The 26,172-nt window shown below is 41.6% G+C and overlaps 1 protein-coding gene across 1 annotated transcript; it reads right to left on the reverse strand.

The window, feature by feature from the left end:
* Positions 1–18,820: 18,820 nt before the first annotated feature.
* On the reverse strand, positions 18,821–25,605 carry vim (vimentin). The gene is made up of 9 exons (XM_048266067.1): positions 24,898–25,605; positions 24,262–24,322; positions 22,771–22,866; positions 22,009–22,170; positions 21,175–21,300; positions 20,236–20,456; positions 19,974–20,017; positions 19,587–19,675; positions 18,821–19,338 (listed from the first exon to the last, which is right to left on the reverse strand). Exons 1-9 carry the CDS (start codon positions 25,428–25,430, stop codon positions 19,297–19,299), a joined length of 1,374 nt encoding a protein of 457 aa, XP_048122024.1. The 5' UTR covers positions 25,431–25,605; the 3' UTR covers positions 18,821–19,296.
* Between the last annotated feature and the right edge of the window lie 567 nt (positions 25,606–26,172).

Below are 26,172 nucleotides of genomic sequence, written 5' to 3' on the forward strand. Positions count from 1 at the left end.
TTTAACTAGGTGGCGCTATACATGAAATGAGTGGTTATGGAATGCGTTGACATGGCCCCTTGAGATCAACATACAAAAAATAATGGTCCTCCTAAACCTTACGGTTCTCGAGATATTCACAGAAAACTGTGTCTGCCCTACCCTCCTTTCGGGGTGCAGTCCAGCGTGGGGCTACAGATCAAAACGAAAAACGATGGTTCCATGCTATCCATATGGGGTTACATGCCCACCAAGTTTTGTCTACCCCGGTCTTTCAGTGTCCCGGGAATCATTGACGGAAATTTGGACATCGCGAAAAAAAAAAAAAAAAAAAAAAAAATCTGACTAAACCTATATGACCGCCGCTTCGCTGCGCGGCGGTCATAATAAGTTTTGTCATACAGGAAATGTCTTGAAGCTGTCATTACAAACAAAGGCTATTGAAGAAATTTCAGTAGGAACGTTCAATACTTTTTTTCCTGTGTCATTCCACTTTATTACACATAACTCTAATGTTTGGATTTTTTATATGTGTGTTAATATAATGTGTGGTGAAAATTTCGAATATACTCACTGGAAATTTAGGCTAATTACTAAAAAACAAATTAAGCGTTCAATACTTATTTCCACCATATATTTATTTTACCTGAATATTTTAACTTACAAATTAAATGTCAAAATGAATGTCAGACGAAATGTAAAGTTTGACTGACTGGATTTTGTATACAAAACATAGTGAAAACCATAGGCGTGCATACATAGACACTAGGTGGTGCTAAAGCACTAGGAAGTTTGCCCTTTATCAACGAAAATGCCCTTTTGAAACTTTTTTTTTTTAATTATTTAATATTATTAAGATTTTACTGAGGTCGGTTTTGAAATGATCTTTTGAAAACCTGAGCCATTAAAAACGACTGAAACAATGCCCCGAAATGAGACCTTCTTGCGCGACACCCTACGAGCCTTGTCACGTGAACTTCGCGATCGCACAAGAGGGCACGCCAGATGCGCAGCACCATAGCAGTTCAGTAAGCGCCTTCAGATAGCAGGCATGGTCGCTGACAGGCTGCTTCTACCGCGGCCCCATCAGCCAGGTAACATACAGATCAAGCAAAATCTTACAGTTTGCCCTCTAAAGCCCAACATGTAATAATTTTGTTGTGCAGTAAAATGTCTCACTCAGCACCAAACAAGCATTTTTGCCGACTGGTCACCCTGATAAACTAGTTAGATGAAGCTAGATAAAGTTTTACGCTGTAGCCCAAATCAATGACAGATAATGTGACGACCACATACAAATAATTTTGGTTTTGCAAATTTATGTGTTAAGAAGAACGTTTTCTGTTGTAGGCTGACTAAATGGACTCGACACGAGGCCAGAGCCACGACGAGGCGGGAGGCTATAGGACTCCTGAGCGCCCGGCATATATATGTTTTGTTAGGCAACATGTATTAACACATTCATTTGTGACAGAAGAAACGGAAGTTCCCCATTACCTGTGAAAATGCCCATCTGCATTCATGTAATGACAACAGTCAGTAGCCCACTATAACTCCTTCTCGTACTGTTTGGTCTCTTTATTGTCTTACAGATCAAGTAAAATCGCATAGTTTGCCCTCTAAGCCCAACGTGTAATCATTTTGTTGTGCAGTAAAATGTCTCATACAGCATCAAACAACTAAGCATTTTTAGCCGACTGGTCACCTGATAAAGTTTTACGCTGTAGCCCAAGTCAATGACAGATAACGTGAGGACGACCACATAGGCTACAAATAATTTCGGTAAAGTTTGCAATTGCAAATCTATGTGTTAAGACGAACGTTTTCTGTTGTATAGGTTTTGTTAGGCAACATAAATTAATACATTTTGGTCTTTTTATTGTCTTAATTGTATTTTGATTTACTAATTGCAGCACAAGTCAAATTTCATTCAACATGTGCGTGTCATTTTTTTTTATAATTAAGTGTTCCACGTGCGCTAAAAAGTGCCCCCATCAACACATCAACATGAGGGGAGAGACATCAACATGAGGGGAAACAACCATAGACAGTAAAAGAAATGGACGAACAGACTCCGTCGTTTTCAATGGGAGGGCACTGAGTCAAATAGAACGATTTTTCAGTTGGTCCCCCCAGTACTGCGCAGACTCACACTTAACTTCGTGACGTTAGCCATCGAACTGAATCTTGTAACTCATATGATAGATACACAGAAATTCTTCTCACACTTCCTTCGCCTTCAGAGTCATCAAAGTTAAACATTTAATTATGTATTATTAATATCATCCTCACCAAGTCGTGTTAATGTTGAAGCTACCATACATGATCATCTTCAAAAACAGTCAACAAAACAAAAAAGTTATAGCCTTGAAGCTAATCTTCTTTCCACTTTTCCGACCTACGGTCATTCCATCGAAAACCTCTGTAATGATTAGTGCCGTTTTAAAAAAAAATTAGGTTACTTTTTTTATTATTATTAGGTTGCCTCTGTGTAATGCTTTACCTTAACATACGGCCGTGTATGCTAGGTTTTGCTTATGAGTTACCGTCATAGACAGTAAGGTGGACTGAGCTTCTTATCCAAACAATATGGTTATCTCCCTACGGCGCGAAAGAGAGATTACGTCAAAGCTAGCTTCCCTCCAACCCGAACAAGCTAACCATTCTTCTTCACGGGTAACCAACGCTACGGACGAGGTAGTGGAGTCTGTTTTGCCTTTGTAGTGTTTATGTGGATTACACAGAAGCTACAATATCGGCACAGGATATATGTTATATGAAGTTATGGTATTTCAAAAAAATCCTAGAATGAATGGACTTCTATGGGAGTTAGCAGAGAGGTGGTCCCTCCAGCCTACGTCGATTCTTCTACTTCCGGGAATTCGCCTGCCCCCTTGGAAACAACTGCTAATAAACTTCTTTCCAAAGAATGTTGAGCACAAACGTCAAAACACGAAATCCTATGGTGTTTGCTTGAATATCTCCGCAATCATTGGTGCTAAAACGAACTGAGACAACCCATTGGAATAGCGGAAAATACACTTTCATAGGTACCGTTAGGCTAATCTGATGCATCTCGTGATCCAGCTCCATCTCCATCACTTTCAGAAAGACTGCATGGCGCCAGCTTGATTCATGTTCTGTTGTAGGCTACATGCTGATCATTAGGCTATCACTAGGCTAGTGGTTTAGGGCGCAATTTTTTTTCTCTCCCTTTCGGTTTTCGTTAGTCTTAACTTTTTTTTTTACTGAAATTTATTTTTGATGTAGCGAAGTACAATACTTCACTCAAAATGTAATCAAGTAAAATTTAAAGGGACACCAGGCAAGCCTGATGTTTTTCTCTACGAAACTCCCCCTCGCTCGTCTGAAGCTCTTTTCCTTTTCTTTGCGTCTTCCGTCAAGGGTTTTCGCTGCTTCTTCGCCGGCTCTGCCACGTTTGCAACAATCTCTAGCGTTTTGTTAGCCTGCCTCTGTGCTGTAAACTGATCCTGCTTCGGTCGGCGGGTAGGATACACCAAACTTGCAAGTGGGATATTCTTCCTACAGGCAGTAGGGGCGGGAGAGAGAGCCTTCATTCGCCCTGTAATGAGTCATTTAACCATATACCGACTTACGAAGATTAATTAACACGAAAACGTTGCCTGGTGTCCCTTTAAAATACCGATTTTATAAACTACTTAAAAAAATACAAAATACACAGAAAAACTACTCAATACAGTAACGTGAGTAAATGTATTTCGTTACTTTCCACCTCTGGCATCAGAAGCATCTCGTCTGTGCTAAAGACAAAAAGGACGGGACTGCAACTGAGTGGTCCAAAGTTAGGTTCCTTGATGAAAGTAAATTTAGCATTTCCTTTGGAAATCAAGGTCCCAGAGTCTGGAGGAAGAGAGGAGAGGCACTGAATCCACGTTGCTTGAAGTCTAGTGTAAAGTTTCCACAGTCAGCGATGATTTGGGGCGCCATGTCATCTGCTGGTTGGTCCACTGTGATTTCCGAGGTCCAAGGTCAACGCAGCCGTCTACCAGGAAGTTTTAGAACACTTCATGCTTCCTGCTGGTGACCAACTTTATGGAGATGTATATTTCATTTTCCAACAGGACTTGGCACCTGCACACATTGCCAAAACTACCAGTACCTGGTTTAAGGACCCTGGTATCCCTGATCTTAATTGGCCAGAAAACTCACCTGACCTTAACCCCATAGAAAATCTATGGTATTGTGAAGAGGAAGATGCAATATGCCAGACCCAACAATGCAGACGAGCTGAAGGACTATCAGAGCAACCTGGGCTCTCATAACACCTGAGCAATGCCACAGATTGATCAACTCCATGCCACACCGTATTTCTGCAGTAATTCAGGCAAAAGGAGCCCCAACTAAGTATTGAGTGCTGTACATGCTCATACTTGTCATGTTCATACTTTTCAGTTGGCCAACATTTCTTAAAAAAACCTTTTTTTGTATTGGTCTTAAGTAATATTCAAATTTTCCGAGATACTGAATTTGGGAATGAATATAATATACAAGTTTCACTTTTTGAATGGAATTACAGACATAAATCAACTTTCTGATGATATTCTAATTATATGACCAGCACCTGTAAATTGATGTCTATAACTGGTTATTTCGACTGGCACCAACATAAATATTGCCATAATCATTGACTACTTACTTGTGTTGTTATTTCTAAAGACGAAGCTAGCCGACCGGAAGTTTGAACACAAACTGGAAGAAAATTAATTTCTAAAATGGGTGAGGCTGAATGATGGTCAATCAGTCTACAGTTGTGAAATAGGCTATCAATACAGCGTGTCGAGTTTGGCACCCCTTAGACCAACCCCTTAAAAACAACAGTTTAATTTATTGTGTGGATGGGGCAATCTACTCGTCACACATGATTTTGGCTTATTGATTATAATGTGGTTAATTGATTGGAAGGATTGGAGTTGTAGGGAACTGATCTTCTTCATCTACTTCAAATTACAGTTCCAATGGTACCAAATATGCCATTGCTATATTTACTTCCTTCAACCCTAATTTGCTCAGACTAATCTGGCCACTGCACTTAGAACCTGGTTCTAGCACCAATGGTGCCCTCCATGCATGCACTTCTTCATATGTGCCATGACAATACATTGCCGAGCTCCTTTTTGAATGTCTGCCATTACACCACCCATATTATCAGGATGTTGTGCAGTTAAATTGGTATTGACAATGAGGTTGACGACATCCAGCCCTTTGTACCAGAGAACTAATGTGCCACCTTTATTTTCTATACATGTACATTTTTTAGCTTTTTTATCCAAAGCAGTTTATAAAAAGGGAAACCATCACTGGACATGTTAGAGCAGCAGTAAGTACTACTTGCATAGAAGTAGTGCAGCAATAAATAGTTGCTGGTATGCTAGCAGAGAAGAGCTGGGTAGCAGAGCCAGACATTGTTCATTGGAGGAGCGCAACGGTTGGGAGGTAATATGCATGTATGAGGCATTTAAGTGGGTGCAGAACCTACTTCATAGTCAAGCATTCGTGAATTTGAATTTAATTCTTAAATTTCCCCTGGGGATCAATAAAGTATCTATCTATCTATCTATCTATCTATCTATCTGGCGGCAGCAACAGGTAGCCCGTGAAACTTGCTAAGTAATGGGGTAACACGCCCTTTTAGGTTGGTTGAAGACTAGGCGTGCCACCTGAAAGGGTTTCACTATACAGTGTACATACATGAGTAGGGAGGGAGTAGCGAACCATCTGACCCATTTTATCAACTCCTTTTGTGTTCTAGTGCTATATTGTGCTATAGAACTACCGGTAGTTATAGAAGTTGTTGTTATAGAAAAAGCTGTTCTGCGACTCAGTAAAGTTATCCTGTAGGCCTACTATAAGAAAACAAAATGTGGAGTGGGCCAAATGGATGTGATAACTCACACATATTAATGTAAGTGGAGCTCACAGAGAAAGCCCATGGGCCCATAGTGCCTTTGTCCAATGTGCTGGATGTTTCCACTCTTGATGCCTACGAACATCACTGCTAATTGCACAACACCCTGATTATAAGCCTTAGGACCTGGGCAAAGAACGTGTCATGCCACATAGGAAGATGTGGCCAATTAGGTATGTGGAGAGTTCGCCCTTCTTACAAACAAATATTACTTGATATATAAAAAGTTCAAGTTGAATGAAGTTACTCAAAAGGGAAAAAAGGGAAAAGTATGTGTGATGGTAAGAAAGTTAATTGAGGAATTTAAAATGTTTTTATTGTATGGAAAATGAAAACTCGGCCGGGTCACTTTTGACCCGGGTTATGTATTAATTAACTGCAAGTAGACGTTTTAACCAAAAATAATAGAAACTCCTGATGGTCATCGTCTTGAGAGCAGATTACTCCTTTAAATCAGAGTGAGTCCTAACGCAGTAAGCCCGGTCAATGTCCCACTGGTACCCGCCACTGCTGCTGGGGCCCCAAGAGCACCTGCATACAAAAAGACACTGTTTGCAGGTTCCTTTGGACAGAATATCTTTTTAATAAAAGAAATGGTTATACATACACTTTTGTTACAATTAGTGATTAGTGATTCATTGACTTCAGTTCAACATTCAACACCATCATCCCCTGGAAACTGATCACCAAACACAGTGAACTGGGCATCAATACACCTCCTCAACCCTCACTCTGAACACTGGCGTCCCACAGGGCTGTGTGCTGAGCCCTCTCTTTTACTGCCTCTTCACCTACGTCTGCACACATGTACATGACTTTAACACCATTGTCAAGTTTGCAGACGACACTATGGTGATTGGTCTCATCAGCGACAGCGATGATATGGCCTACAGGGAGAAGGTCCAGCACCTAACATCGTGGTGCACTGACAACAACCTAGCTCTTAACACCAAGAAGACCAAAGAGCTCATTGTGGACTTCAGGAAGTTAAAAGCTAGCACACACACACCCCCATTCTCATCAACGGGTCTGAGGTGGAGTGTGTCACCAGCTTCAAGTTTCTGGCTGAATCCTGTCACCCTACTGAATCCAAATATTTTAAGGACCTCTCTTGGACCCTCAACACCTCTACCCTGATCAAGACGGCTCACCAGCCTCACCTCATCTTCTTCCTAAGGAGACTAAAGAAGGACCCATAGTGTTTTATTTATATTTATAAATGTACATACTATACTTATACATAGCCATATTCTACTGCTTTTTGTACTATTCATCCTGCATATACACTTATTATTACTACTCTTATAATGTTACTGTTACTACACTGAAATGGTACTGTTACTACACTGCACATAACTACATGCTGTACATATCTGTCTATACGGTTCATACTGAATATCCATATTTATTCTGTTTATCTTAAAATATATAAGATAAGAATATAACATATAAACTCTCCACGTTTTCATATCAATCAACCTAGATTAACGAGGTGGTTTATCAATGCAAGTGTATTACCTATGGACTGTAAGAAAGCCACAGCTGCCACACCTCCTCCACCTGCCACTGCTGTGGTTGACATCACCATGACTCCTGGGATTGACATCAATGTGATCCCTGTAATTACCATTGGTGCCGCAGCCACTCCGCCTTAGAAGAATAAATAAAGACATCTCAGGATGAAGACAAACTAAGTTATTAATGGTAATCTTAGTGGTGTACTTTTTTACAATTTTTCACACTACTTGAGCTAACTTAGACGTAAAGTTAGCTAATACTGTAGATAGCCTACCCAATTTAAAGCTGCAGTTGGCAAGTCTGACAGATTGAGGGGACTTGGGGACTTTTGTTTAAAACGATTACAACCTAATACTTTTATCAAAGTAATTGTTTTAATATATCTTGTTTTTGCTTCTAATTAAAAGTGCACACAGGGGTCACATTTGACATATGTCTGTAAACTTGATTTAGTAATAGAAAAACTATATTTGTAATTATTTGAAGTAATCAAAAATATTTTTACTGAACAACTGTAAAATGAACTGCAATATTCAATGATACAAAAATTATTTCACTAGATATAGCAAAGGAATAACCAGCCATGTATGAAAAAGCATGGGAAATTAATGCGGGTCATTTTTTACCCATGTCTGAAAACTGGACGAAGCAATGAAAAAACTGTGTTGTTGTTAATGTAAAAAAGGAAAAAGTTAAAAAATATGATTTGTAATAATCAAAAACAAGATATTACATTTATATCTGGAATATTGACTGATGAAATAAATAAATTCCTAAATGAATGCGTTTTTGACCCATGTTGCGCATTAAAGGGGTAGTGATACATAAATTACTTTTTCTAAAAATAAAGAATGGGAAAATGAAAATAGAGATATGTAATGGTTAAAAACAAGTTAATTGAGGAATTCATGGAATACTGGATGATGAAATCAATTTATGCAAACAATATTCCATTTTAAACATTTTGACCCAGGTTATGCATTAAACATGTAGGTTAATGTGAACACTTCCCATTAAACAGCAGAATCTGCATGGCCTAGAGTGCAGATTAAAAGTTTTGAAATCAAATTTGCACATGCAAACTAGTGTATATTGAATTGAATAATGTTGTCTGAAATATTGTTTGTCTCAAACAAGTTTATGGTTTGATCCAACAAAGACAATCTTAACATGGGCTCTAAAAGGCTGGTCTGTGCTAAAAGTATCAATGGCTACCATACCATTATCTGAGTAGGCTATTATGATGGCCTAAATTTGTTGACAGCCTTTAAGAGTAAGCTATCAATGCACACAAAATAAGCAATGTAACAGGGCTCAGGCATGGGCTGAACTGTTTAAGTTCTGAAAATGGGCTGGATATAGGCCAGCCATCTTCAAAAATGTCTGATAACCTTATGATACAGATTTGGTCTTTGCTTTAAGCTCTCACAATCTCACAATGTCCAAACCAAAATGTGAAAAAGAGAAAACTCATACAGCTAGCAAACACCCAAATGATCTTACTGTAATACAAATAGCAATATGTAATGTATAGAATATTCTTTACCCAACCCCCAACCCCCACTTTTGAGGCACTCACATTCATATGCGGTCTAGGGATCTGGAAGCTGGATATTATTCTGCAGATGCAGCTGCTGGTGTGCGTGTGACATGTAGGCTAAAGCACAAACGAGTGTAGGCCCTATAGACATTATAGCTGCATTAGAACTACAAAGTATCCATCCCTGGAAAAGGAGCAGAATGACGTATCAGAAAAAGAGCTGTCATGCTTGGTGCTATGAAGTGTAGTTGCTCACTTTCGCAATGATGCGTTTTTCTAGTGCTCCTTTAATTTAGGCACTGGCCGCAAATCTCAATAATTTTGACTTTCCGAATCTCGGAATCTTCGACTTTGTTTCTCATAGTTAAGCCTATGACTTTGTATCTCATTTAGCCTATCTAATATGAGATAGGCCTACATATTTTTTAAGTGGTGAATACGGGCTTCTATACAAAAAGACATAAATTAAAGGAAAATAAAGTTAAAGTTACCTGCTCCCGCAAGAATTGCTGCTGCAGCTGTCACTAGAATGTAAATAATGTCAGACTGGTTAATCAATTGAAAAGGTCCGTTAGGCCTAAGTTTTTCAATGAGTCCTTTGAAAAACACTAAAAATGAATTAGAATAAGGCTACTCACGCAGTCCCATGTTTATCCAGGAGTTTTCAGACGCCTTGAGTGTTCACGAATAGATATAGCGGTCGTTTCCAGGAAAACGAAACTGTAAGTATTAGTAACACAGAAAAAAACGCTGGGTGGGAGTGTCGATAGCTCTTCGTGGTTGGATGCAGAGTAGTTGGGTCATCTATAGCAGTTCCGTGACTGTGGAGAGCGAAGGTTCGTTTCTCACTAGATTTGTCATCTATAAAGGTTAACGAAAAAAATTAGCTTTCCCCTTACAAAAATGTGGGGACATTTTGTGAGAGCCCTATATCCAAAATGGCTGCCGTAAGCCAATGCTGGAAATTAACTTTTTAATGGTTTTGTCCACAGTGCTGCATAACACATGGTTTCTGGGACTATTTGGGTCAAGACATTCATAAATGATGTAGATTTATTGATTTGACCTAGTTTTGACCTTCAAATTCAAGATGGCCACCAATTTTTGGCTCTTTAAATGTCGATGTCTCAAAATCATCATAGAGTTGTAATATTAGGCTCAAATGGAAGCTCTGCTCAAACTGAGTTCAGTTATGGGCAGCAAAATTACAACATACACATAGGTCATCAGATGTCTGTCATTGTTTTATTATTTATTTATTATGATTTATTTATTGAATTAACTAAAAACACTCTCCATCTGAATCTGTTGAATCTCCACACTGACTCCTCTCATCATCACTGCTACTCTCATCTGAGCTTTCATGAGGTGTGAGCTGCTGGGGCAAGGGGGTGTGACGCACTGGTCGACACTGTCCGTTCACTAGATCCCAGGCGTAACCAATGGGAGAAGGATGCTTTTGAAGGTTGTAATGGAGCTGGAAATATGTTAACCTGACTCTCGCCAGATGAATTTTGTTCCGCTTAGCTCCGCCTAGCTTCACTCACATCCATCTGGGACCTCTTCCATTGAGAGTGATTTCAGCACGAGATTGTATGGTAGAGCCAATCAGGACGCAGGGCGGGAGTTTCATAGATGTGACATAGCGTAGAAGCGACTGTGAGACTGTTATCAGCGTCACGGGTTGGCTTCGATGTGAGTGGTTGAAGTAGCACGTCAATAGATGACGGACAAGTGGCTTATTCAATCATATGCAAGCATTTTTTGATTAGGCCCAGCCTTCTGAAGCAACACTCCAATGGATTGGTCCCAGATGGATGAGTGGAGCTAGGCGGAACGAAATTCATCTGGCGAGAATCAGGTTAGAAATATGTAAGGTAGTTTGTCCTTTCCATATGAAGATTCAAAGAGTCATCATCAGATGGGACATGGATTGTACACTTATTCAGCAGGCCAGGCCAGAGTTTCCAAATGGCACAAACTGAAGAATAAGAGTACAATCCGTCTCCCACCTGATGATGACTCTGAGTCACACCTCATGACTGCTCAGATGAGAGTAGCAGTGATGATAAGAGGAGTCTCTCCGAGAGTGAGATGACAGAATTCCTCTCACAGAACAACCTTCTGGATCTAAATCAATCTGGGTTCAAGAGGGGCCACTCACCCGAAACGGCTCTGCTGTCTGTAATAGAAGCCTTAAAGGAAGCCAAGGCGACTGCTCTGTCATCAGAACTCATTCTGCTTGACTTAACGGCTGCCTTTGACACTGTTAATCACCTCATCCTTCTCTCTATTGTCTCTAACATGGGAATCTCCAGTTCTGCTCTGTCCTGGTTTGAATCCTACCTCACAGAATGCTCAACGTATCATGGCTTGGACAGCTGTCCACACCTCACTATCTCACCACAGGGGTCCCCCAGGGCTCAGTGATGGGCCCTCTTCTCTTTGCTATCTACACCACCTCTTTGGGACAGATTATCCGTTCGCATTGGCTTCTCATACCACTGCTATCCAGACGACACACAGCTCTATATGTCCTTTCCACCGTATGACCCCTTGGTCTCGGCATGGATCTTGGATTGCCTCTCAGACATATCTACATGGATGAAGGCAAACCACCTCCAGCTAAACCTCTCAAAAACCAAACTGCTGGTCCTCCCAGCTAAACCATGGCATCAACATTAAAATTGACTCCCTGTCTGTTACACCTACCAGGGCTGTGGAGAGGGCTGCAAGTAATTTAGGAGTCGTTCTCGACAACCAACAAGCCGTTTCGCACTCTACAACATACAGAAAATCAAGACTTACTTGACTCAAGATGCTACCCAACTCCTGGTACAGGCGATAGTCATCTCACGACTCGACTACTGTAACACACTCCTGACAGGTCTCCCAGCCTGCACAGTGAAACCCCTTCAGATGATCCAGAATGCGGCGGTGCGCCTGGTCTACAACCAACCCAAAAGGGCACACGTTACCCCGCAACCTATGGCTGCCCACATCAAATTTGTCTCTAACGCTTGCCTACAAAGTAGTATCCGGTTCTGCTTCCACCTACTTGAATGCCCTCATACAGACATACGCTAACTCCAGACCGTTGCACTCCTCAGCCGAAAGACGTCTAGCTCTACCACCGGTACACTCAGGTCAATCCAAACTTTTTTTCATTTGTTGTTCCTTGTTGGTGGAACGCACTACCAGTTCCTACTAGAGCAGGGACATCCCTCTCCATCTTTAAAAAACTCCTGAAGACCCAGCTCTTCAGAGAATATCTCCTCTCGTAGCACTACTTAAAACTAGCTAATTCTAGCACTTACCACTGGACTAGAACTGACACTTGACTGTATAAAAACAGCACTCACTGATGCACTTTTTCTTATTGTGCTCTACCTTTTTACATTATTTTAAATTGTTCTAGTATTGTTGAGAGAATTGTTCTAAAGCTTTAAACTGTTTACCATGTTGTAAGGCACTTTGGCTAAAAAAGCGTCTGCTAAATGTAATGTAATGTAATGTAATGAGTCAGTGTGAAGATTCAACAGATTCAGATGGAGTCTGATAATATTGGAGTAATATTACAGTTCTATGACGATTTTGAAAAATTGGCATTTAAAGAGTCAAAAATAGGTCAAATCAATAAATCTACATCATTTTTGAATTTTTTGACCCAAATAGTCTCAGAAACAATGTGTAATGCAGCACTGTGGGCAGAACCATTAAAAAGTTAATTTCCAGCTTGGCTGACGGCAGCCATTTTGGATATAGGGCTCTCACAAAATTTCTCCACATTTTTGTAAGGGGCACCCCGGCAATTTTTTTTTTCTTTAACCTTTATAGATGACAAATCTAGTGAGAAACGAACCTTCGCTCTCCAAGGTCACGGAACTGCTATAGATGACCCAACTAGAGGGTGCAGATCATTTGTCTTTTTGTCCCTCCCGCGCCGAGAACGCTTGCATGCTATAGCCTACCGGCGCCTATTTTTCACATAATACGCAAGCTTGTTGGAAGCGTTTCCATTCAAAACAGTGAAGAATATGAAGAGACTTTTTTTTTAAGAGACTTTTTTAATTTAGCCTACTTGTACAGTTCATTACTCAAATACAACACAAAATACACAGAACAAATGACATACAACATTACATCAGATAGGCTAGAACATACAGGGGTACAGCCACAGTCACAATAGGCCTAGGTAGACAGGGTGGTATAGGCAGAAAAAAAGGACACATTAATAAACCTTTGAGGTCACACACGAGTTCTTACGGCCGTAGTATTTTTTGAGTAGCCTAATTGAATCAATGTAGGCCTAATCTCTAAACTCAATTATAAAACCAGAAAAGAATGGTTTAGACTGTTCTCAACCTTTTATCAGTCGCGGCACCCTTTACATGAAAGAAAAATCTCAAGGCACCCCAAACATTTAAAAAAAATGTTTTATGTAGTTTAATACACACACTGTCTCTGAAGACCAACAAATAGCCTATAACGCATGTAGCATACTACAACTCAATTGTCATCTTAGTCTTTCTTAATCTTAATCTTGCTGGAGGTCTCCACCTCCTTCACTGAATGACCACACGATGAAGAGGATTATGTTGAGGGCTCAGATTCAGATTGATTTATTTCAATTTCATTTTATTAGCCTAGTGCCAGCCACTGGTTTAGAACCACTGAATTTGCTCCTATGGATGTGGGGAAAGCACAAGGTATCAGTTTTACATTTATTTATTTATTTATTTACAAACAAAACAATCCCTGTCATTTCCATGCAGTTTTCAACAGCTAGAAGAAGAGAGGTCATGCTATGGATTTTGTGAATGTTTCTTCTTCTACATTTGCAAGATTTTAGTCATCTTTAGTTCATATGATATTCAACTTTATTGTCAATGCACATATTAAATACCAATAGTCTAAAACAAAATGCAGTTTTACATCTAACCAGTGGTACAAATAACTGACATGTCCAAAAGGGCCTTCATGAAATGCGTCGCTAGACTGTTCACATTTTAACGGGCCAAGTTGAGAGCTGCGTCCGTTATTGTTCTTGGGAAAAATACTGATTTCCACATTGCAACTAGGCTACTGAATCCATAGTCATGGACCACCAGCAATGTCCTTGGACCAGTGGTTGAAAACATCTGGCTTACAGTATCAAGCGGACTTAAGCTGCCACCTCTTGGCGAAAAGTTGTAATACATTTCACCCAGCTGCATGAATCACAGAAAGCGTGAATGAAGTGGCCACTTCTAAATGGGGCCCACTGTACGGTAGCATAGCTGAAGGTCTGTGGCTAAAGCAGCCATAATGAAAGTGATCATTTTTTGGATACTTCACAGACGGGCTTTTTAATCGCATAGACTATAACTACCAAGCTGGAATCAAAGCACACCGATTCACCTCTCACAACCTAATCACGCACTTCAAACAAACAAACAAGCGTCTCAGTCTCACGCATGTATAGCCATAAAACTGTATCAGACGTAACGTTGGTAAATCATCCATTGCACAGAATGATTTTTGTAGCACGTGCAACAGCCCTGCCCTGGATATGTCTCTCAAAGTGCGCTCTAAAACATTTGGTTTGAATGGAGATGTAGATCATCACGGGTGCGTTAATAAATCTACATTGTGACGAGTTGACACAAATGATTCACTTTGATGAATTTATGTCTAGTCAATTACGTCGTCTCAGCCCTAGTTACTTTAGGCCTACTTTGAGCCATGCTCTTCCTTAATGTTTGAAAATAGAGGATTGAAGTAGCGGTGTTTGGGAATGAACGTCAGCTCAGATGCTTGAGACTTTTTGTGGACTTAATGCAACACTTGCACTGACAGGGCCACCAAGGACTGTGAGCGAATCAACAGCAGGAAAACCTATTTAGCAAGCAGAAATGTCCCAGCCTGTTTAGGATGCTTCATAGACAGGTTATCTTTCAGGTAGGCCTATATTTTCCATTAGAAAACCATCACGTTAGCGAACGGGTTGTGGCTAACTCACTTAGCTGCTGTAGACTATATGGTCAGAAAAGAAGATGACAGTCGAAAGATACAATTTACAGCGCTGATATCAATTTGCTTGGTAACAGCATTTATGGTTTTCTACAAATACACCAATAGCCTAATCAAACTGGCCTTCATCACTCAACCAATGCTAACAGCAGGGCCGTAGTCACCATAGACATTGAGGGGGACGTGTCCCCCCCAATATTCAAATATGACCAAAATGTCCCCCCCAATATACGGACATAGAAAAATAAATAAAGAAAAAATACTCTAGAGGAAACTAACAACCACCACCATCTGAAATGTAATCAAACATAAATAACGCACAAATTAGTGACCTAGTGATGGCTCCAGAGTAGCCTGCAGCCCTGAGTGGTTTGACCTGGTCGTTTTCCTTTTCGTTAGTGGCGTCAAAAGCTTCCATTTACTGCACCCTACCAAAGATCCTTGATTACTGTACTAGCTCCGCTTTAACCCTCTCTGACCCTACTGCGGTGAGGTAGGGCTGGCAACAATATCGCAAAAGCTCACAATTTTCACAAAACTTGTTGGAAAGGTGTAGCACAGGCTAAGGAAATCCCATACATTTTTGGAGCCGATCAGACTCAAAGGGAACTTTGAAACATTTTCCATATTGTAACCTATTGTCGCAATGATAGCGAAAGTGAAATTTTTTTTTTTAAATGATGAATTTGTGCAAGCCTGTGTCATTCATTTCTTTCACATGTCTTACAACATAAATAATGCATTCATATGCTACTACAAATGCCAGGAATTACCCTGTTTATAGGCCTCTTAGAAATGGTTGTTGCATCTTCCATATTATTTAGATGCGAACTCAATCACGCATCCATGCAGGCAAAACGTAGAAATCAAATGTGGCGACGGCACACAAGTTGGAAAAAACGTCGTAACGACTTGTTTGTGATTTTTAATAATATTTTTTGCATGGCCCTCAGACCCCACCACAGATTTGGTCCCCCCCAATGTTGACATCATGACTACGGCCTTGGCTAACAGTAGGCCTAACATTATTTTACCTAGGTCGTAGGCTATTGATACAACTTGTATAAGATTAACGTACCTGCAGTTAAAACCAAGCATGTCTGATAAACATTCTCAGATTTATTTTGGCTTCAAGAAGAAATGGGAATTACATTTCATGTGAAAATCATCCTACCCTTATTAGACGTTCTCTGCGGTAAACTACAGTGTTGTCCTTGTAGGCTAGGAAGCGTGTCTTTCCAACCCACTTTAGATTAACTTCCAACAAAATTATGTCTCACTGCAACGATGCGCCATCTGGTGGACAAACGACTAAAATGCAGCCAAATAATGATTTTTGGTTTTTGGTTTTCCTTTAATCCTACTGAATTTGTAATTATGTATCGGCCGTTCTAATTGCCGATACTGATAGTATGTGCGTGCCTGTGTGTGTGTGCATGTGTATATGTGTGCACCACCATCTACAGCCCAATGAGTGTACAGTCACTAAATGTACACATAACTTAATTTTTTAGACCTCCCCCCCCCCATGGATGAAATTCTACGAAACTATATGGGGTATACCCCCAGATAATGTCAGGTTAATCATACACATAAAATTTGGTGCAGTTCTGAACATCTTAGCTGAAGAGAGAGGCGATGAAAGCAGAATGATATTGCATTTTCCTTTTTACCGGGGGGTGTAAATCACAAATGAGTGATTATGGGCTAGGTTGATGTGGGCCCTTGAGACCAACATACCATAAAAAATTCTTCATCCTCGGTGCCACAGTTCAGGTAGTTATTTAGGAAAAACTGCATTTTTTGCGGTTCCTGGGGCCCAGCGTGGGGGGGAAGTGGCCCCCGGGGACCAAACTAAATTTTTCCGTAAAAGTCTAGTGGGTATCGGGTATCGTTGACCAAAAATTCAGGAAGTAGATGACGGGAAAAAAAAAAAAACTTTAACAATCACTATATGACTGCTTTGCTAGCTTCGCTGGCGGCGGTCATAATAAGGAGATGGGGCGGAGACAAAGACAGGTGCCAGGCAGGTAACACAAAGCACATGGGGAACCAGGCAAACACAGCACACACAGGACACTACACAAAGTTGCCACCAGGGTGGCACAAAGTCACTCCATCCAGGCAGGATCCTAACAGACAAACATGGATGCCACTACATAGGTTAAAACATACGCTCTCATATTGGGGGTATATGTGTGGGAGGGCTAAATGAGTGTTTGGGGGAGGAGGTTTATCTGTGTATGTGTTAGAGTGTGGCTACCCGACCCGAGCCCGACGGGACCCGATGGGTCGGGTCGGGTTTGGACAAAATTTAGAAATGATGCTCGTGTTCGGACACATGGGGCCGATATGCATTGGATGCTTTACATTTAAAATGGTTTATTATGTTGTAACCAACAGGTCTGCTTCACATGATGCAAAGAACATTTTATTTTATTTACAAGAATAAAATAAAATGTAAAAAAAGACCTAACAGCTTTCTTCCTGTGTGCAAGACTTGTTTATGTAGCCGTGCATTTCAGGCGGCACATCTTGGGCATGGATGTAGTGGAGGCTAAACGTAAGTAAACACAGTTTATTCAGTCCCTGAATTCATCACAGTTTCCAACCAAAATCACCAGGTTTGCAGGCTGACTTTCAACTGCCATGCTTGCATTGCCGATGTCAATAAGACACAATGGGGTGTCCCCATAATGTAGCCTATAATACAATAGGGCTTCAGGGACATTTTAATTATTTACTTGTAGTGTGGTTAATAATACTGAATAATGAATTGCGTACATACAGCACATCATCACCTCTCTCTGACGGTTAATATCTTTCTCCCTAAATTCAGTCATGGATGTCATGGGAGTCTAAATGCTATTCGCCTTATTCACCCGGCGGCCAGAACGAGGCTAAAGGGTAGACTTGCCATTACACCTAAGTCCAGCAGATGGTGGTAATGCACTCTGTTTGCAAACTGCCAAAAACTCACTGAAGAACAGGCCAGTGAACCCCACCTTCTTTTTGGTGAGCTTTTTTTTGGCAGTTTGCAAACAGAGTACATTACCACCACCATCTGCTGGACTGAGGTGTAATGGCTAGTGTACCCCTTAGCCTCGTGCTGGCCACCCGGTGAATAAGGCGAATAGCACATTTCTCCAGAGTTGGGGTCTCCAGCTGTCGTGGGACGGAGCCTCTGGAACCATGTGACATGTGACAGCTACTGCAATGGCTGCACACTTCACCGTTCCTGTTGCATTCACCTTTACCTAGCCAGTGCATCTTTGTTTTTGTGGGTATTCAAGATGGTCATTATGCATTTTATGTCATGAATTGTTGCTCCAAAACAGCCATTAATCCCTTTATTGTGGGGGCGAAATAAAATACTTTAAGCCCCTTCATATGACAATGGTGCATGCTGAAACTGTGTGGTCATTCACTTGTTTCCCTTTGAGAGGCTTTGGCTGGAAGAAAGCAATTTTAAACCTGGAATGCCAGTTTGGATGCTGGTCAAGAAAAACGATTTAAAGGTTTTTCTTCAGTGCCCCTGGTAGATGCATGGCATGCACTTGTGAAGAGGCATCATCACCTCTCCCACAGCCTCATAAATGTTTTCTGTCTTTGAAGCATGAAAAAATTAACTTTGACTTGTCTACCAAAAGACAATGAATAGTTAAAAGTGTAACATCTAGACCACATCTTCCTGAATTATTAGACGGATGTATAATGAATTATTACAGATGCACTCAGGGTATTACACTGAAGTAATAAAGAAAACATGCAAAACATGCATTTATGCTGTATTACGGTCCAAATGAAAGCTCTCTTAACATTGTTTTTTTTTCAAAAGTTTATTGACTGGTAGAAGCACAGACAGTCGTGGTGTGCACACAAAACATTTGTTTCATTCATTTAGAATTTTGGTAAATGGTAACAGTAAAAAAACAAACTGTTTCTCAAAAGTATTGCTGTGGCCTTAACTCGTGGAGGGTAAACTAGAGACTGCGTGGTAAACAAGAACATTCAGTAAAGCTGCTTGGTTTGCTGCTCTAGAGTGCCTACTTTGCTCTACCCTAACAAAACACTGGTCCAATCTTTCTAGCGTGTCAAAAAAGGCACTTTTAAAGCTGTTTTTTTCTTATTTTTTGTCTTTTTTTGTTGACTTTTAAGTGAAAGTTTCACATGAACAACATATGTATTGACGTTCCTTGATCCCTCTATTTTCCCTCAGTTTCTGCCTCCTCATGCACCCCCCTCCCCAACCCTATTCAGACTCTCCATCCTCCTCTTCATCACAGGTGACACATGCGGCTCATTCCAGGTCATCGTGGTTCTGGGTTGACTCATTGATCACCTGTGGGGATTGAGGGGATTCCGACATAGAGAGACGTGTGATGATTAGCAGGGACAAATGTCAACAGAGAGACAAAAGAAGGAAAATAGCAGCCTGAAACTCAACTCACTGGCACAGAACATGCACCAAACTCAAGCAACATTACTTAGACTCTAGACACATTATTTTGGACAGTAAATGCTAGTGTAATGGATTTGAATGTCATGTCCTCTGCTATTGTCTTGGTGCTGGGTACTGTATCCACTCACTTCTCCATCTCTGGTCTCAATAGTCTTAATCAGCACCTTCTTATGCATGGTGTCCATCATTGGTCTTCCATGGACTTCCATCATGGATTCTAAAAATGAAAGGAATGAGATGTTTTTTGTGTAGAACCTATGATAATACAAAAGGCTGTAAGTAAGAGAGTAAGCGGCCCAATCACTGGTCCATTTCTGAGTTACATCACTCTGGGTGCAGACTTCTGTTACTCATTTATAATTCAGGAGATTTTAAGAGCAGAGGCTTGAAAACTGTGTCTGACCTATTCTGGTATGCAGTAGAGCAGACTGCCCTATAAGGGCTGTGAAGATCTCTGAGAGGAAGAATAAGGTGTTGTGTCATGTATGCACTATTGTGTCAATAACAATACCTACCTCTCAAGTTAAAAGAAGAGAAGTTGGGCAATGGAGTGGTGATTCTGAAAAGGAAAAAAAGAGCAAAGGTGAGAACATGGAAGAGAGAATCATAATTGTGTCAAAATAGGATAGTCAAAAATAGGCAAATAGTCAAAAGGGATATGGACATGCCTGAATTCACTGAATTCACAGTCTTAAAACTTGTTTCAAGTGGCAAAGATGGCATCTCATACGGTCACGGTGTAATGCAGATCAGAGAGACGCTGTGGCAGATTCTCACCTGCTCTCTTCACCCTCCAGCAGTTTTCTGTAAGTGGCGATCTCAATGTCCAGCGCCATTTTGACATTAAGCAGATCCTGGTACTCGCGCAGGTGGCGTGCCATCTCATCCTTCATGTTACGGATGTCTTCCTCCAGGCGGACAATGTTGTCCTGGTAACCAGCCGCCTCGTTGGAGAAGCAGTCCTCTGTCTCCCTCATCTGTCGTTCCAGTGACTCATTCTGAAGGTAAAGAAAAGAAAGTACAGTTCAAACTAACATTATTTTTTATATAAATATTTGTTTCAATATTTGTAGCACTAATAGAATTTCCTTTCTTATTTGCTCTTAACTGATCTGCACTATTCAACTTCATCCGACTCACGTTGTTCATGACCGTGACAAAGCAAAATGTCGGTTGCATAAGAGTCTTGTACCATGTTCAATTTTAGCAAGCCCCCCCCCAACCTCCAAACTTACATCTCTTTTGGGAGCCCTCTTTCCGCTCCAATGGTGGCACTAGTTGTCATGAGTGAGGATAAAGGATGCTGGTGGTGGTGGTGGCACTAGTTGTCATGTGTGAGGATAAAGGATGCTGATGGTGGTGGTGGCACTAGTTGTCATGTGTGAGGATAAAGGATGCTGATGGTGGTGGCACTAGTTGTCATGTGTGAGGATAAAGGATACTGGTGGTGGCGGCACTAGTTGTCATGTGTGAGGATAAAGGATGCTGATGGTGGTGGTGGCACTAGTTGTCATGTGTGAGGATAAAGGATGCTGATGGTGGTGGCACTAGTTGTCATGTGTGAGGATAAAGGATGCTGATGGTGGTGGGATAAAGGATACTGGTGGTGGTGGCACTAGTTGTCATGCGTGAGGATAAAGGATGCTGATGGTGGTGGTGGCACTAGTTGTCATGCGTGAGGATAAAGGATGCTGATGGTGGTGGTGGCTGACTCACCATGCCTTTCAGGGCATCGACCTCACAAGTGAGAGCCTGCACCTGTCGGCGATAGTCATTGGCTTCCTGCTTAGCCTGACGGATGGCATCAGTATTACGAGCAGCTGCTTCAGACAGGTCCGCAAACTGCACAGAAAGAGGTCAGAAGAGAGACAGAGAGAGATAGAGAGAGCATTAAAGCAATAATGTAATGTATGTGTTTCTGTATCTTCTTATGGCAATATAAAACGCTGTGGATGAAGAAAATACTTCATAGTGTATGTCCATAATAATATCTAGTCTTTACAGTAAAATGACACTTATTCTATTCATGCTCCTTATTCTTCTTCTACACACAATATATAAGTAGAAAGACAGAGCACAGTACTAAAGGACAGAGCATCATGAGAGAATAGACAGACACACACACACACAGAATGAGAGAGAGAGATACACGCTCCCTGGATTACACATGCTAAAAAGGGTTTGATCTCCTTTGGAAAAATGCCACCATTTAATTCCTTTGAACCACCTCGCAGACAAAAGATCATGGCAGCAGACTCTTCCCAGGTCACACTTTCACCTCTCATTGTGATCTGAGACTGAAATAGCAAATCAATGGAGCCGGTCAATAACCTAATTAGGCTATGCTTTTTAAGGATGGGGGTAGGAAACGTCTTTTGTTCTCGCAGAGTGTCCAGATGTCCTTCAGGGCCTGATGGTGGCCCAAGCACACCATCTGCTCCGCACTTAAGGACACATCCTCTAGAGAAGGCCACTTGAATGTATCCACACTGCCTCTAGAGAGACAGATCATCCCCACGGTCTTACACATGTGTATGCTGACACACTCACTTTGGATTTGTACCAGTCCTCGGACTCCTGGAGGTTCTTGGTAGCCAGTGACTCGTACTGCAGTCTGACGTCCCGCAGCGCAGCGGTCAGGTCGGGTTTGGCCACATCCATATCAATCTGAACATGCTGCTGCTGGATTTGAGCCTGAAGGTCACACATCTCCTGCAGAGACAGAGAGAAAGAGATGGATTATTAAGACATGGTCTGGGTTGTGGGTATGTGGGGTATTATGACAGGGAATGAGAGGTCACATGCCTGGTTCACTCATGCATATTCAAGAAAATGTTTCCTGATTTTGTCCTACGTTTTTCTACAGAGATTTGATTTTCAGTAAGGTTTTATCTTGTGGATTTACAAACAACAGTGATACTGTAAGACAAAACAATGTAACTTGGTGACTGACTGTCCTCATAATGTCCAATGGCTTTTTAGCCCATTAAATTAAATTAATTGGTCTTCTATCCCGTGCATTTCCTGGGTAGGATGTTTAAACATGAACAGTCTCCTCTCGGGAAGACAGCTGCTTTCCTTCCTTATCCCTCTGACATAATACTGCCGCTTCCGTTGAGCGTATAATCACCATGGCGGTGCCCCACCCACTCTACCCGCCAATCTCATTATGCTCTCAACTCCCGGTGAGATTGTCAGCCATTGGCTGACCTAAGGCAGCCTGCTCCAGGAGAGACAGAGACAGGGTGTTTGGGTCAGGTGGTTGGAGCGGCGCAGGGGGAGGCTGCCTGCCGGCTCTGTGTCCTTCCTCACCTCATCATGAAGCTTCTTCAGGAAGATGATCTCCTCTTGCAGGGACTCCACCTTCCTCTCCAGGTCAAGACGGGCCAGGGCCGCATTATCCACATCCTGCAACCAAACACACACACACACACGCACACCACACACACAGAGACAAGTGTAACACAAACAGAATATACAAGTGAGACAGATAGTCCAAAACCCAGGGTTAAGGCTGAACTTTACAGTCTTTCATCCAGAGTTCAATTTATCAACCACTACAGTACCACCCTGAATTGAATAACTCTGTTGGTCGTAAAAAAATTGATAGGTAATATGTAATGTTGCATGTAGAGAAAACCAAAAGGGATAGGGCATTTTTTTTTCCCTTTCACAGAAGAATCTCTGTTGGTCGTAAAAAAATTGATAGGTAATATGTAATGTTGCATGTAGAGAAAACCAAAAGGGATAGGGCATTTTTTTCCCTTTCACAGAAGAATGGCCAAGATAAGGGTAGGTTTAAGCACCATCTCTGTGACTTTCTGTTATTATTCACAGGAAGTCACAGCCACAGGAAGCGCCACATTTGTACAACAGTACAGCACAGATCTGGGGATGACAATCTGCTAAGTGTGACTGGTATGTAGAAACAAAATAAAAACTTGGCTATTTGCTGATGTGGAGTCCTAGTTAACTAGAAGCCAGTACATCTCCTCACAAAGTCAGCAGCTTGCCCTACACAGTAGGCCCTCTTGACAGACAATGGTTGAGGCCTTTAGTTCACTGTTTCTGCTCTTCAGTCCCAACCTCTCCACCCCTAGACACACACACACACGCACACACACACACACAAACACACACACAACACACACACACACACACACACACACACACACACACACACACACAGAACAACAGCTTGCCTTGTCATCTTCCCACAACCCCCCTCTCCTCATCAGCTCTGAAACAATGCCGACGGAGAAGCCGCTTTCCTGCTGCCACAAAGCAGCCCTTTTAAATGGCGCTGGCCAAACCAACACTGGGTGGCAGCCTGACCAGATCCTGCCAGTTTCCTAGGTGCTGGGCGTCGTCCTCAGTTGAACAGCTTCCAACAGATGTTTGCACTTTGTACATTCTTTCAGGATCTACATCAACGCTCAGTACACTTAAAAATATGGCAAGCAGTACCCTTAAACTTTGGTTTGGTTTTTACATTTTCATTCATTCTGTGCTTTCTCAAAAAATGCATTGTGGGAAAATAATGTTGTTATAGGAATTCAGCCAATTAAATCAAAAGTTATGGGAATGACTTAATGTAATTAACTGACTGATCTGGGCTCAAATTGGGCCACAGTGTCTGCCTGGCTTGACAGCGGTGACTGAGATGGATGGAATTTGAACTAAGCTGACTTCAAGCCAGCAGAATAACAGCAACTATTCAAAGGTGTGCCTTGCTGTCAACCTAACTAGATAATTTTACATCCCCCCCACCATGCTTTGGAGTGAACACATACTGTAACACACCTGTCTGAAGCCTTGGAGGTTGTTTTCAGCATCTTCTCTCTGAAGCATCTCATCCTGCAGCCTGCAAATGACATCTGACAGTGTTAGAACTGTTTGTTGTATGAGCCACACCCACTTCTGCATGTGTTTAACAGACTAGCCTATATTCCTATGGTAGGGACCTACACAAATAACCCACGTTTCTATAGGACGTTCATGGAAACGAAATACAATAAATGTAAAAGCTTCGGGCACTAGGAGTAAAATGTAAAGGTTTCATTCAATGCTAATTCACACAATCCTAATTTCTCTATCAGAGCAGAACTTGAACCAGGTAGCAAAACCAAGCCAGGCTCCAGTATGTGATTTAAAACAAAATAGCCTGCTTTCTTCTTTCAAATACCAGGCTCCAGTATGTGATTTAAAACAAAATAGCCTGCTTTCTTCTTTCATATACCTTTGAGATACAGAATACTGGACTACATCTTAGGCAGCGATTATTTTGATGAACATAACCAACGACATCCAATAGATTACATTAGGTTACTACACTACAGTCTTTTGTCGACAGGACAAAATGTACTTTCCAGTGCGCATACTTTCACGCTTCCTATAGTTGTGTTAAAATATTAGGCCTATAGATAGAACCATGCATACTTCTCACGAAGCTTCTGGATGTCATCTCCCAAGTTGTCCCGGTCCAACTCGACTCTGGATTTCTCGTTGGTAAGCTGGTCCACCTGACGGCGCAGCTCCCTCATCTCCTCCTCATACAGGTCCCCGACGCGGGACATACCTTTGCCCCTAAGCTGATCCAACTCTGCGATGAGAATTTTGTTCTGCTGCTCCAAGAACCGAACTTTATCGATGTAGCTGGCAAACCTGTCGTTGAGGTGCTGCATCTCTGCCTTTTCATTAGTCCGGTTCGCTTTGAAGTCCGCTGTGATGGCATCGGAGAGAGCAAAGTCCACATTATCGCTGCTGAGTTTGATCATGGCACTGCTGCGGAGCCTGCTGGTCTTGCTGGCAAAGATGCTAGGGGGAGCGGACGACACGCTGTAGGATGTCCGGGAAGAGCGTACTGGACTGGAGTACTGGCGACTTGAGTAAGTAGAACGAGTCATGGAGGGCCGCTGCTCGGTCCTACCGAACATCCTATTGTAAGAGGACTGGACCGTGGATCTTGACATTTTGTAATCCTTCAGTGCTTGAGTTACTTCTCTTTTTTATCGCGTATACTTCCCTCCTACCAGCTTTCCGTGCGCACAAATCAACTACTGCCCCAGCAACACTGATGCTGAGTGTGAGAGCGGATTTATACTCCCCTCCCTATGCAAATAACATAACGGTGCAGAGAGAGTGACTGACAGAACCAGCAGCCTGTGGTTAAGCTCCACACAACAAATGGCCAACTGCATTTACGTAAGTTAACCACAGCTGATACGAAGGCTTGGGTGGGGCATGAAACTCTCGATCCCATATTGGGACAAAGGCAGGTGGAGTCTATCTTTAATAAATAAAAAGTATTTGATTTTTCACTGCGCATTCGTTGTTGACATTTGCATTTGACATTTTGCATAGGCATTCAAGTCATTAAATGACAATGTGGTGTAGCAGATTTGCGATCTAACTAAGGCCTATATCTTGTTTAGTTTTCTGAGCACATTAAATTGCATTGCTTGTTTCCTGTGTGAAATCTGATTTTAGCATGATCTAATTAAGGTAAACGAAAAAAACACAAAAAAACACCAGTCTACATTTCTTGCTTCGAGAGGAGACTTATGACTGTGGAAACTTGCTTGGGGCACATCCAAATTAGCCTAGAAGGACAGACGTCTCACAAAACAAGACTTATGCAAAGCCTCAACCTGAAAAATCATCAGACTAATACATTCTAGGCCTATCACTTAATATTAATAATAAAGATTGACA

This window comes from Alosa alosa, chromosome 16 (assembly GCF_017589495.1).
Source record: "Alosa alosa isolate M-15738 ecotype Scorff River chromosome 16, AALO_Geno_1.1, whole genome shotgun sequence".
Classification (NCBI taxonomy): Eukaryota; Metazoa; Chordata; class Actinopteri; order Clupeiformes; family Clupeidae; genus Alosa; species Alosa alosa.

Excerpts from the sequence above, each read along its gene's own strand:
- vim (XM_048266067.1), bottom strand. The coding sequence starts at position 25,430 with ATGTCAAGATCCACGGTCCAGTCCTCTTACAATAGGATGTTCGGTAGG. Across the intron at positions 22,171-22,770 it reads TGAAGAAGCTTCATGATGAG|GAGATGTGTGACCTTCAGGC; the intron begins GTGAGGAAGGAC and ends CTGTCTCTGCAG. Across the intron at positions 21,301-22,008 it reads AGGACTGGTACAAATCCAAA|TTTGCGGACCTGTCTGAAGC; the intron begins GTGAGTGTGTCA and ends CTTTCTGTGCAG.